The sequence below is a fragment of the Chiloscyllium punctatum genome, chromosome 1 (assembly GCF_047496795.1).
Source record: "Chiloscyllium punctatum isolate Juve2018m chromosome 1, sChiPun1.3, whole genome shotgun sequence".
NCBI lineage: Eukaryota > Metazoa > Chordata > Chondrichthyes > Orectolobiformes > Hemiscylliidae > Chiloscyllium > Chiloscyllium punctatum.
This window is the reverse complement of record NC_092739.1, coordinates 115,859,244-115,871,669: the sequence shown is the minus strand read 5'-3', so window position 1 is coordinate 115,871,669 and position 12,426 is coordinate 115,859,244. Positions and strand designations below refer to the sequence as shown.

Here is a 12,426-nt window from a genome sequence, read left to right as displayed (position 1 = left end):
TCCGCCATTTAATCATGGCTGATGGGTATTTCAATGCCACTTACCAACATTCTCCTAGTAGCCCTTAATTCCTTGTGACATCAAGAATTTATCAATCTCTGCCTTGAAGCCATTTAGCGTCCCGGCCTCCAATGCACTCTATGGCAATGAATTCCACAGGCCCACCACTCTCTTGCAGAAGTAACGTCTCCGCATTTCTGTTCTGAATTTACCCCCTCTAGTTCTAAGGCTGTGCCCACGGGTCCTCGTCTCCTCGCCTAACGGAAATAATTTCTTAGCGTCCACCCTTTCCAAGCCATGTATGAGGCATCTTATCAATCAACTTCTGGAAATCTCTGTATAGTATGTTTACGGGCTCCCTCTTATCCTCAACATGTTAATAACTCAATTAGATTTCAGAAAGGCAAAATCTTATACACTTTATTGGTAAGATCCTGGGGAGTGTTGCTGAACCAAGAGACCTTGGAGTGCAGGTTCATAGTTCCTTGAAAGTGGAGTCACAGGTAGATAGAACAGTGAAAGTGGCATTTGGTGTGCTTGTCTTCATTGGTCACAGCATTGGGAGGTCATATTGTAGCTATACAGGACATAGGTTAGGCTAGTTTTGGAACAGTGTGCACAATTTTGGTCTCCCTCCTATAGGAAGAACATTGTGAAACATGAGAGGGTTCAGAAAAGAGTTACAAGGATGTTGCCAGAGTTGGAAGGTTCGAGCTACAGGGAGAGGCTGGATAGGCTAGGACTGTTTTTCCTGGAGCGGAGGCTGAGGTGTGACCTTATAGAGGTTTTATAAAATCCTGAGGGGCATTGATAGGGTAAATAGACAAGTTATTTTCCCTGGGGTGGGAGAGTTCAGAATTAGAGCACATAGGTTTAGGGTGAGAGGAGCAAGATTTAAAAGGGACCAAACAGGCAACTTTTCACACAGCGGGTGGTGCATGTATGGAACGAGCTGCCAGAGAAAATGGTGGAGGCTGGTACAATCACAACATTTAAAAGGCATCTGGGTGGAGATATGAATAGGTAGGGTTGGCAAAGGTCTGGCAGATGAAATACAATGTTAATAAATGTGAACTCATCCATTTCGGTAGGAATAACAGTAAAAAAGGACTATTAGTTGAATGCTAAGAAATTGCTACACGTTGCTGTACAGAGGGACCTGGGTGTCATTGTGCATGAATCACAGAAGGTTGGTCAGCAGGTGCAACAAGTAATCAAGGCGGCAAATGGAATTATGTCCTTCATTGCTAAAGGGATTGATTTTAAAAGCAGGGAGGGTGTGTTGTAGCTGCATAGGATGCTGGTGAGGCCACACCTAGAGTATTTCATGCAGTTTTGGTCTCCTTACTTCAGAAAGAATGTACTGGCACTCAAAGGGGTGCAGCAAAGGTTCACATGGTTGATTCCAAAGTTGAAGGGTTTGGCTTATGAGGAGAGATTGAGTAGACTGGGATTAGATTCATTAGAATTTAGAAGCATGAGGAGGGATCTTGCAGAATATGTTAAATTATAAAGGGAATGGATAAGATAGAAGAAAAGAGGACATAGTTAGAAAGGCAAATGCAATGATGGCATTTATTTTGAGAGGATTTGAATATAAAAGCAGGGATATATTTGAGGCTGTACTCAGACCATATTTGGAATATTGTGCGCAGTTTTGGGATCCATATGTCAAGAAGGGTGTGCTGGCCCTGAAGGGTGAGGACTCTGGGTTTATATTCGAAGATGATTAGAAAGATTGGGGGGGGGAGGGGGGGGTTGATCTAACTGAAACTTACAGAATACTTAATGGCCTGGATAGAGTAGATGTTGGGAAGTTGTTTCCATTGATAGGAGACACTAGGACCAGAGGGCACGGCCTTAGAGTAAAGGGAAGACCTTTTAGAATGGAGAAAAGGAGAAACCTCTTCAGCCAGAGAGTGGTGAATCTATGGAATTCATTGCCACAGAAGGCTGTAGAGGGCAGATCATTGAGTATATTTAAGACTGAAATAGATAGGCTCTTGAGAATCAAGGGGATCAAGGGTTACAGGGAAAAAGCTGGAGTATGGGGTTGAGAAACACATCAGAAATGATTGAATTGCAGAATAGATTCTATAGACTGAATGGCCTAATTTCTGCTCCTATGTCTTATGATCTTACAGAGGAGAGTAGTACAGTTGATGTGGATTATATGGTTTTTCAGCAAAGCCCAAGATTCCACATGAGACACCAATAAAGAAGGCAAAAGCACATAGGATCTAAGTAACTCGGCAATTTAGATCCATAATTGGTGGTGCTTTCTAAGTGGTCGCCAGTGTCTAGTGGCATACCCATACAGCTCAGTGCCTTTTTAAGTATAAATAATAGAAAAGAAAATGTTGGGTGGGTGGGAGATGACAGGCAAGTTTGTGGATGACGTGAAGACTGGCCAAGTAGTTGGCAGTGACAAGAAACACCTTCAGTTACAGGACAATATAGATGGATTGATCAGATGTGTAGGTGGAATTTAACCCCAATGAGTGTGAGGTCATGCACTTCAGAAGACAAAGACAATGATGAGCACTCAACGAAAATGGACACTTGGAAGCTCAGATGAACTGAGCAATCTTGGGTGCTCATCCACAGATCTGAAGGTGTCACAACAGTTATAAAGATCGTTAAGGCGGCATATGGAACACTTACCTTTACTAGTCATAGCACAGAATATAAGAGCAGAGCAGGTATGTTGGAGCTGTTAATTACTTTATTTAGGCCACAGCTGGAGTACTGTGTAGTTCTGGTCACTGCACTGTAGAAAGGATGGGATTGCAGAGGAGATTTACCAGAATGTTGCCTGTGTTGGAGCAGTTTAGCTATAAACAGACTGGATAAATTTGGATTGTTTTCTTTATAGTAGAAAAGGCTGCGGGGACATGATTGAGGTGAATAAGATCATTAGGAGAATGGACAGAGTTGACAGAAAGCAGCTCTTCACTTAGTTGAATAAGCAATAATAAGGGGGGCATGATGTTAAGGTGAAAAGCAGGAAATTTAGAGGGCACTTGAGGAAAACCTTTTGGAACATGAAAGGGAAACCTGCAATGTGCCGTCTCAGAGGGCAACAGGGGCAGGAAACCTGACAACGTTTAAAAAAAATACTTGGATGAGCACTTGAAATGTGATAACATTCAAGGCTATGGCCTAGTGCTGGAAAGTGAAAGGAGTTTAGATTTAGACTAGCTTTCATCAACACAGATTCGATTGGCCAAAAGTGTCTCTTTATGATTCTGAATTGACTAAACACGACTTTTCTTTGACAAAACCACAATGACTGTTCCCAATTACTTTGGAGGTTGTTTTAAGTACAGAGTTCTTCAGATACTTGCCCCATGATATATTAAGCTAACTGGTCTACAGTATTTTTTTAAAACCTCTCTCCCTACTTGAATGAAGGGCTACTTTCTAGTTTGGTGGAACCTTGGCGATTCTAGGATTTTTTAAAAAATTAACACCAGTACATCTACTACATCATTAGCAATCCTTTGTAACCAATCTGGACCAGAGACTTGTCATGCCAGTTTCATCAATTTGCTTAGTACACTCCCTCAAGACTTTAATAAATTCCTATTCCCTTTCGCTTTCTGATTTACAGTTATTACTGGAATACTTTTTTGTATCCTCTATTATAAAGACAAAAAGGAAAATATTTCTTCATTCGATCCATCATTTCCTTATTATTTACTATTAACTTGCCATTCATAATCTCTGGAGGACCAACACTCACTTTACTTATTCGCTCCCTCTGTAAATACCTGTAGAATTTCTTGCCATCTATTTGTAGATTCCTCGCTAGCTTCCTCTCATACTACAATTTTATCAGAGTTTTGATAAGATTTGTAGGTCAGGTTGAGGTTCTAGATGTAGGTTTGCTCGCTGAGTGGGAAGGTTCATTTGCAGATGTTTCGTCACTATACTAGGTAACATCATTACTGAGCCTCCAAATGAAGCATAGAAAGCCTGCTTTCTATTTATAAGTTTGAGGTTTCTTAGGTTGGTGTTCAAAAAGAACAGGCACCCATGAACACTGTCTGCAGATCTGAGCAACAAACCCAAGCAAGCAGAAAAAAAACACGTCCAGAAACCCTAGCCACTCTCCCCTACAAAGACATCTCTGAAATGGCTGCCAGACTACTCAGATGCCTGAGCATCATGGGAGCCCACAAACCCACCAACACACTAAAACAGCAGCTAATGAACTTGAAAGACCTTATAAAAGACAACAAGCAAAACTAATGTCATTCACAAAATACCTTGCAAGAACTCTAACAAACACTACATTGGACAAACAAGCAGAAAACTAGCCACCAGGATACATGAACATCAACTAGCCACAAAATGACATGACCCACTCTCACTAGTATCCTTACATACAGATCAGGAAGGGACAATACATCCTAGGACAAGTCAAACAGAGACATGCACGAGAATTCCTAGAAGCATGGCATTCCAACCAGAACTCTATCAACAAACACATTGACTTGGATCCCATTTACCATCCCTTTAGAAAGAGAACAGGAAATGACATCCCCATAGGAAGTTATGTCACCAACCGTAGGAAACTCAAACATATAAACAGAAAAGGGATTAAACCACTGGTGCTTCATTCGGAGGCTCGTTGAAGATGTTATCTAGTATGGTGACAAACATCTGAAAACGAACTTTACAGCTCAACTAACAAACCTACATCATTAATTTTATCCCTCAATTAATCATTTTTCCACTGTCTGCTGTTCTATATATCAATTATCTAACGAGACTGTCAACATTGTGCAGTTTTTACTGAAGTTTAATACTTTCCCTACATTCTTTAGTTAACCACAGATGCTGGATTCCTCACTTCAGAATGGAGAAATATACCTTTTCCGAGCATTCTAAAATATCCTCAAGTCTATCACCATATTTCTGATAATTTATCCTTGCCTAGTGTGCCAACTTAGTTTTCATTCCCACATGTGTTTATTTAGGTTAAAAATAATCAGACCTATCTTCTCACTTTCAGACTAGGAACAAAATTCAATAATATTGTGGTCTCTGCTTCCTGGGTTGTCTTACCTCAAAGGACAAATGCAACCTGCTCTCATTGGTTCTGAAATTTGCTGCTCAAAGAAACTCTTGAAAGTATTCTATGAATCCTTCATCTAGGCCACTTCTGTCAATCTGATTTTTTCTATTTATAGATAAAAAGTCACCTATGATTATCACCAATACTTTACTCAGGACTACATACTTCTTGTATATTTTATTCTACAGTGTAGATACCGTAAGTTGGCCTGGAGACAGTATTGTCTTGTGACTTCTTTCTTTTTCCATTCCTCAACTGCATCCAAACTAATTCCATATCCCAATCTCCTAAACCAAGTGAATATTGAGGCTTGTTCACAAATCCTTATGGAACATCACCAGTCATTTCTAGCACACATACTCTCAACACATTCTTTCAACAAGTTGATAATTTAACCAGGATACAAGTTTACTTACTTATCTATATTGGGGAAATAAAAGGGAGACTGAGTGACTACTTTGTTGAACACGTACATTCAGTCCATAAAAATTACCCAGAGCTTCCAGTTACCAGGGTGGTAGGTGCCTGGAATGCATTGCCAGCAGAGGTAGTAGAGGCAGGCACAGTAGATTCATTTAAGGTGCATCTGGACAGATGAACGAGTAGGTGTGGAACAGCGGGATACAGATGCTTAGGAATTGGGTGATAGGTTTAGACAGTGGATTTGGATCAGCTCAGGCTTAGAGGGCTGAAGGGCCTGTTCCTGGGCCATAAATTTTCTTTGCTCAACACACCATTTTCTCATGCCAACATTTCTGTCTCAGGCCTGCTGCAGTGTTCCAGTTAGGCTCAATACAAGCTGGAGGAACAATATTTCATATTGCATTTGAGGACCTTACAGCCTTCAGGACTCATCATCAAGTTTAACTACTTTAAAGTATGAACACCACCTAAATGAGATAACTTGAGTCCAGAGAAAGTATATTCTTGTTAGAGTGAAAGGAAAGGCTGGTAGGTTTAGGGAATGCTGGATGACTAAAGAAATGGAGGGTTTTGTTAAGAAAAAGAAGGAAGCATACATCAGGTATAGACAGGATAGATCGAGTGAATCCATAGAAGAGTATTAAGGCAGTAGGAGTATACTTAACAGGGAAATCAGGAGGGCAAAAAGGGACATGAGATAGCTTTGGCAAATAGAGTTAAGGAGAATTCAAAGGGATTTTACAAATACGTTAAGGACAAAAGGGTAACTAGGGAGAGAATAGGGCCGGGCCCCTCAAAGATCAGCAAGGTGGCCTTTGTGTGGAGCTGCAGGAGATACTAAATGAGTATTTTGCATCAGCATTTACTGTGGAAAAGGACATGAAAGATATAGAGCGTGGGGAAATTGATGGTGATATCTTAAATTTTCCATATTACACAGGAGGAAGTGTAATAATATGCATGAATTATGCATGTCTTGAAATGCATAAAAGTGGATAAATCCCCAGAACCTGATCAGGTATACCCTAGAACTCTGTGGGAAGCTAGGGAAGTGATTGCTGGGCCTCTTACTGAGATGTTTGTATCATCGATAGCCACAGTGAGGTGCCTGAAGACTGGAGGTTCACTAACGTGTTAAAGAAGGGTGGTAAGGACAAGCTAGGGAACTATAGACCAGTGAGCCTGACATTGGTGGTGGGCAAGTTGTTAGAGGGAATCCCGAGGGACAGGATGTACGTGTATTTGGAAACGCAAGGACTGATTAGGGACAGTCAACATGGCTTTATGCATGGGAAATTATGTTGTACAAACTTGATTGACTTTTTTGAAGTAGTAACAAAGAGAATTGATGAGGGCAGAACAGTGGACATGTTCTATATGGACTTCAGTAAGGCATTCAACAAGGTTCCCCATGGGAGACTGATTAGCAAGGTTAGATCTGATGGAATACAAGGAGAACTAGCCATTTGGATACAGAACTGGCTCAAAAGGTAGAAGACAGAGGGTGGTGGTGGAGGGTTGTTTTTCAGACTGGAGGCCTGTGACCAGTGGAGTGCCACAAGGATTGGTGATGGGTCCACTACTTTTCATCATTTATATAAAATGATTTGGGTGCAAGCATGAGAGGTTTAATTAGTAAGTTTGCAGATGACACCAAAATTGGAGGTGTAGTGGACAGCGAAGAGGGTTACCTCAGATTACAACAGGATCTGGACCAGATGGGCCAATGGGCTGAGAAGTGGCAGATGGAGTTTAATTCAGATAAATGAGAGGTGCTGCATTTTGGGAAAGCAAATCCTAGCAGGGCTTATACACTTAATGGTAAAATCCTAGGGAGTGTTGCTGAACAAAGAGACCTTGGAGTGCAGATTCATAGCTCCTTGAAAGTGGAGCCGCAGGTAGACAGGATAGTCAAGGCTGCATTTGGTATGCTTTCCTTTATTGGTCAGAGTATTGAGTTCAGGAGTTGGGAGATCATGTTGTAGCCGTACAGGTCATTGGTTATACCATTTTTGGAATATTGCATGCAATTCTGGTCTTCTTCCTTTCGGAAAGAGGTCGTGAAACTTAAAAGGGTTCAGAAATGTTTCCAGGGTTTGAGGATTTGAGCTATAGGGAGAGGTTGAATAGGCTAGGGCTGTTTTCCCTTAAGTGTCAGAGGTTTACAAAATCACGAGTACATAGATAGGATAAATAGACAAAGTCTTTTCCCTGGGGTGGGGGAGTCAAGAACTAGAGGGCATAGGTTTAAGGTGAGATGGGAAAGTTATAAAAGAGACCAAAGAGGCAGGTTTTTCACGTAGAGAGTGGTACGTGTATAGAATGAGCTGCCAGAGGAAGTGGTGGAGGCTAGTAAAATTACAACATTTAAAAAGGCATCTGGATTGGTATATGAATAGGAAGAATTGGAAGGGATATGGGCCAGGTGCTGGCAGGTAGGACAAGATAGGATTGGGATATCTGGTTGACATGGACAGGATGGAGCAAGGAGTCTGTTTCCATACTGTACACCTCTACGATTCTATATATTATCTACTCTAAATATGCCAGATCCTGTCATGACACAAAGTTGCTTTCAACACAGAAAATCAATTTTCAACTACTCATCACACACATTATCACTTCTCCAGCTTCTTTTTCTCCCCCGGTTTACGATCAACCCCTTTGACTTTCCACCTTTTTTTTCCCTTTTGCTGGTTTCTGCTCCACTTATCCCCCAAGCACCACCACCCCATACACCATTTGTTTCAATACAAATCCTGAAAGGCCCACCAAATACAAATTTGCTTATATTCCAGGTCCTACTGCCCTTCAAATGCAATCTTTAAAAATTGCAATATTCAACTCACAATTTCCACAATAATATATACGTTATTTACAGTGGACTTTCACTGTAAATAACGTATATAACTTGCAAGTTCCATCTTGCGTCACTTAAAACTACAAAATGGGTCTCAGTTACACTGGCCTATGTAATTACAGTAAATACTTTCCTGAAGTTGCTGACAAGGATATTCAAAATCATGAGATTCAGGATTTTACTAAATTATGCGCAAGATTTTTTTCTATTTCGTTGCAAGTAATTAAACAGATGCAGAAGTGACGAGTCGTTGTTATTTCCAAGCCAACAATCTCGAATACAATCAGAAATCTATAACAACGGACAAACTCTTATATAAAGATCCGCCCAAACTGAGTACAGTACATGCCAGTATACTAATCTTAGTTACGTCATTGCTACCGTGCTACTATATCATTAAAACTAGGGGGTGGTTTAATGCTACAGTCCAATCTTTGAATTTTATTGTAAATCGATGCTTTAAATTTCTAGAATAGAACAAAATAGGTAGAAGCAATATATACAAATACTGTAGAAAGTACCATTTTCTATCATTTAAATCAAGTGCTTGAAATATCATCAAGAAACAACAAATACGGTGACGGAAGTTTCCATTATTTTTATAACCAAAGACAAATTAGATCAGTTATTATGCATAAAAGTGGTTTCAAAATCCAATATCGCATTTATACAGAAGGGTCACTACTTTTAATACTAACTCTTGTTTCCTTCTCTGTAGCCACTGTCAGACCTGAGTTTCTCCTGAAATCGTTTGTTTCAGACGTCTGGCACCTGCAGTTCTATATTTTATTTTAGCGTTTCAGTTTTCCAAATATTGACAACTAACTTTAAAAATACGAAAAAGCTTTGCTTAAAAAATAAAGACACGAAAAGGATACGATCTTCGATCCAGAACACTTCACTCACCAAATTCGCAGCCTTCGCCATCTTAAACAACCGCCACTCCCATCGTGCACTCTGTCTGTCGAACACGCCCGGTAAGCTCACAATAAGCCCCGCCCATTCACCTCAGCTCTGCCCCTTCCAGCCTGCTCTCCCTCAGCCCCGCCCCTTCCAACCTGCTCCCCCTCTGCCCCGCCCATTCACCTCAGCTCTGCCCCGCCCATTCACCTCAGCTCTGCCCCTTCCAACCTGTTCCCCCTCTGCCCCGCCCATTCACCTCAGCTCTGCCCCGCCCATTCACCTCAGCTCTGCCCCTTCCAACCTGTTCGCCCTCTGCCCCGCCCATTCACCTCAGCTCTGCCCCTTCCAACCTGTTCCCCTCTGCCCCACCCACCGCTCAGCTCAGCCCCGCCCCTTCCAGGTAAAAACAATTACTGCAGATGCTGGAAACCAGATTCTGGAGTAGTGGTGCTGGAAGAGCACAGCACTTCAGGCAGCATCCGAGGAGCAGGAAAATCGATGTTTTGGGCAAAAGCCCTCCATTAGGAATACCTCATCCACCGCTCAGCCCCGCCCCTTCCAACCTGCTCCCCCTCTGCCCCGCCCATTCACCACAGCTCTGCCCCTTCCAGCCTGCTCCCCTTCTGCCCCGCCTCCCCCACCGCTCAGTCCCGCCCCTTCCAACTTGCTCCCCTCTGCTCCGCCCATTCACCTTAGCCCCGCTCCTTCCATCCTGTTCCACTCAGCCCCGCCCCTTCCACCGTGTTCCTCTCAGCCCCACACAAGCCTCCGTCTTTAAACCCCGTCGGCTCTCTCAGATAATAAAACAAAAACAGATATTTCTGGAAAAACTCAGCAGATCAGGCAGCATCTGTGAGACGAAAGCCCACTCCCCGCCTAAAACGACAACCTTCACCTGTATGACGGTTAGATCTTCTTGTCTCGTGCTCGCCCCGCCCCTAGACCACATGCCCTCAGCCCTCCCCCTTCAGTGCCGTTGGAGAGTGAGTACTACAATACCCAGAAGGCTTTGTGTTTGATGCATTTCCTGCGTCGAGGGCGAAAGCTGACAATAAGTGGTCTGGAAAGGTTTATTCTTGAAGGGATTAGTATTTATTTTTCTTTGTTGATCGTGTATAGTATTTGTGTCTGTATTGCTGAAAGGAGGCTCAAAACTAAAATGGAAGATGGTAAAACGGAGAATATGAAGGATTTAGTAGACCGACTGACATTGGGTGTAACCAGAATACTAGGTGAGTGCAGGGCAGTTACCGTTACCATGGAAATTGACAGGTGAAGACGGCCGTATATAAGGCGAGGGTTATGCTGAGTTCTCTTGGTTATCACGCATAATAAGATTGGTTTGAGTAACATTACTAAAGATAGTAGACTCATGTAAGTAAGATTAAATCCAATTATTTGATCTCCCTCTGTGTATCTTGAGATAAGTGAAAATATTATACATCTTCCTGTAGCCGGTAATTTCAACACAGCGTCCCAGTCGCTGTCCTTGGTATGCTGCAATGCTCGAGTAAATCACAGCACAAACTGGAGGAGTATCATCTCAACTTCATACCAGGCACTTTACAACTTTCTGGGCTCAATATTGAGTTCAACACCTTCCTGATGAAGGGCTTTTAGACTTAGATTCCTTACAGTGTGGAAACAGGCCCTTCGGCCCAGCAAGTCCCCACCGACCCTCTGAAGAGCAACCCACCCAGGCTCATTCCCCTTCACCCAACACTGTGGGCAATTTAGCATGGCCAATACACCTGACCTGCACATTTTTGGACTGTGGGAGGAAACCGGAGGACCCAGAGGAAACCCACGCAGACACTGGGAGAATGTGCAAACTCCACACAGACAGTTGCCTGAGGTGGGAATTGAACCTGGGTCTCTGGCGGTGTGACGCAGCAGTGCTACCCACTGTGCCGCCCACATTTTCCTGCTCCTCAGATGCTGCCTGACCTGCTGTGCTTTTCCAGCACCACTCTGATCTAAACTCTGCTTTCTAACATCTGCAGTCCTCACTTTTGCCTACCTTAAGATTGTAAACCATTCCTTCTCTTTTAGCTTTGCTGGTTACATTTTCTGTCTCCCTCTTATCCCTCCCCCACTCCAGTGGGACTATTCTTTCCAGTCTGGCAGTTAGACACACCATTGTTCTACCTTTCTCACATTCCAATCACTTAATCTGAACTGTCAACATCCTTTCTTTCCCACCTCAACCCCCACCCCACCTGCCACTTTTGCATAAATGCTGTCCCCTCCACATTTCACTTTAGTTCTGATGAAGAGTCATCTAGATCTGAAACATTGGCTTGCTTTCTCTCTATGGATACTGCCTGACCCACTGTGATCTCCAGCATTTTCTGTTTTCAGAGAACAGTACAACACAGGAAACGGCTCTGCAATCAGCCATGTCTGTGCCAAGCATGATGCTGTTTTCAACAAATCCCATCTGCCTGCACATGGTCTGTATCCCTCTATTCCCTGCCTGTTCATGTGTCAAGTGCCTCTTAAACATTGCTATCATCTCTGCTTCTACTGCCTCCCTGGTAGCATGTTCCAAGCATCTAAAAACCTTCTATAATGAAGCTGCCATCCTTACCTAGTCTAGTCTACATGTGACTAGCAGCTAACTGCTAGAAAGGAAGAAAGTTTTGAAAATGGATGGATCACCTGACATCAACCTTAGTACCAGAAATGACAATGGCAAAATCAACCCTGTTGACCCTGTAAGGTCCACCTTATTAACATCTGGAGGCAACTGCCAAAGTTAGGAGAGCTGTCTCCCAGACTAGTCGGGCAACAGTTGTCATGGCCACACTCACTGAATCATAACTTCTAGGCAATGTCCCAGATATCATCATCATCACCATCCCTAGATATGTCCCATACCACTACCCAGCATAGGTAATGGCAGAGTAGAAGGATATACTTCTACACACGAAAGGTGATAGATGTTTGGCACTCTCTTCCACAAATAGCAATAGATTCTGGGTCAGTTGCTAATTTTAAATCTGAGATAGATAGCTTTTTATTAAAGCAAGAGACAAAGGGATATGGACCAAAGGCAGATATAAACAATTTGGCCACACATCAGCTGCAATATCATTGAATAGTGGAATGTTTTTAAGGGGCTGTATGGCCTACTCCTGTGCGTATGAGTGCAGCA

At 42.6% G+C, this 12,426-nt stretch overlaps 2 protein-coding genes across 8 annotated transcripts in view; one reads left to right on the top strand and one right to left on the bottom strand.

Annotated features, from left to right (window-relative positions):
- Positions 1-9,356, bottom strand: part of kiaa1328 (KIAA1328 ortholog) — a 189,484-nt gene extending 180,128 nt beyond the window's left edge. Inside the window, exon 1 of one of the 3 annotated variants that reach the window (XM_072572945.1) lies at positions 9,273-9,356. Coding sequence is in view for 1 of the 3 variants with exons in the window: in XM_072572928.1 (XP_072429029.1) it covers positions 9,245-9,293 (49 nt within the window). In the remaining 2 variants the exon portion in view is untranslated. Of the gene's footprint in view, positions 1-9,244 lie in introns of all 3 variants that reach the window. The other 2 variants (XM_072572928.1, XM_072572938.1) reach the window with 2 other exon arrangements.
- Positions 9,357-10,294: 938 nt separating this feature from the next.
- tpgs2 (tubulin polyglutamylase complex subunit 2) overlaps positions 10,295-12,426 on the top strand; it is a 56,000-nt gene continuing 53,868 nt past the window's right edge. For all 5 annotated transcript variants that reach the window (XM_072572904.1, XM_072572896.1, XM_072572881.1 and 2 more), the window contains exon 1: positions 10,295-10,501. In XM_072572904.1, coding sequence (XP_072429005.1) covers positions 10,429-10,501 — 73 coding nt within the window. In that variant the 5' untranslated portion in view covers positions 10,295-10,428. The remainder of the gene's footprint in view (positions 10,502-12,426) is intronic.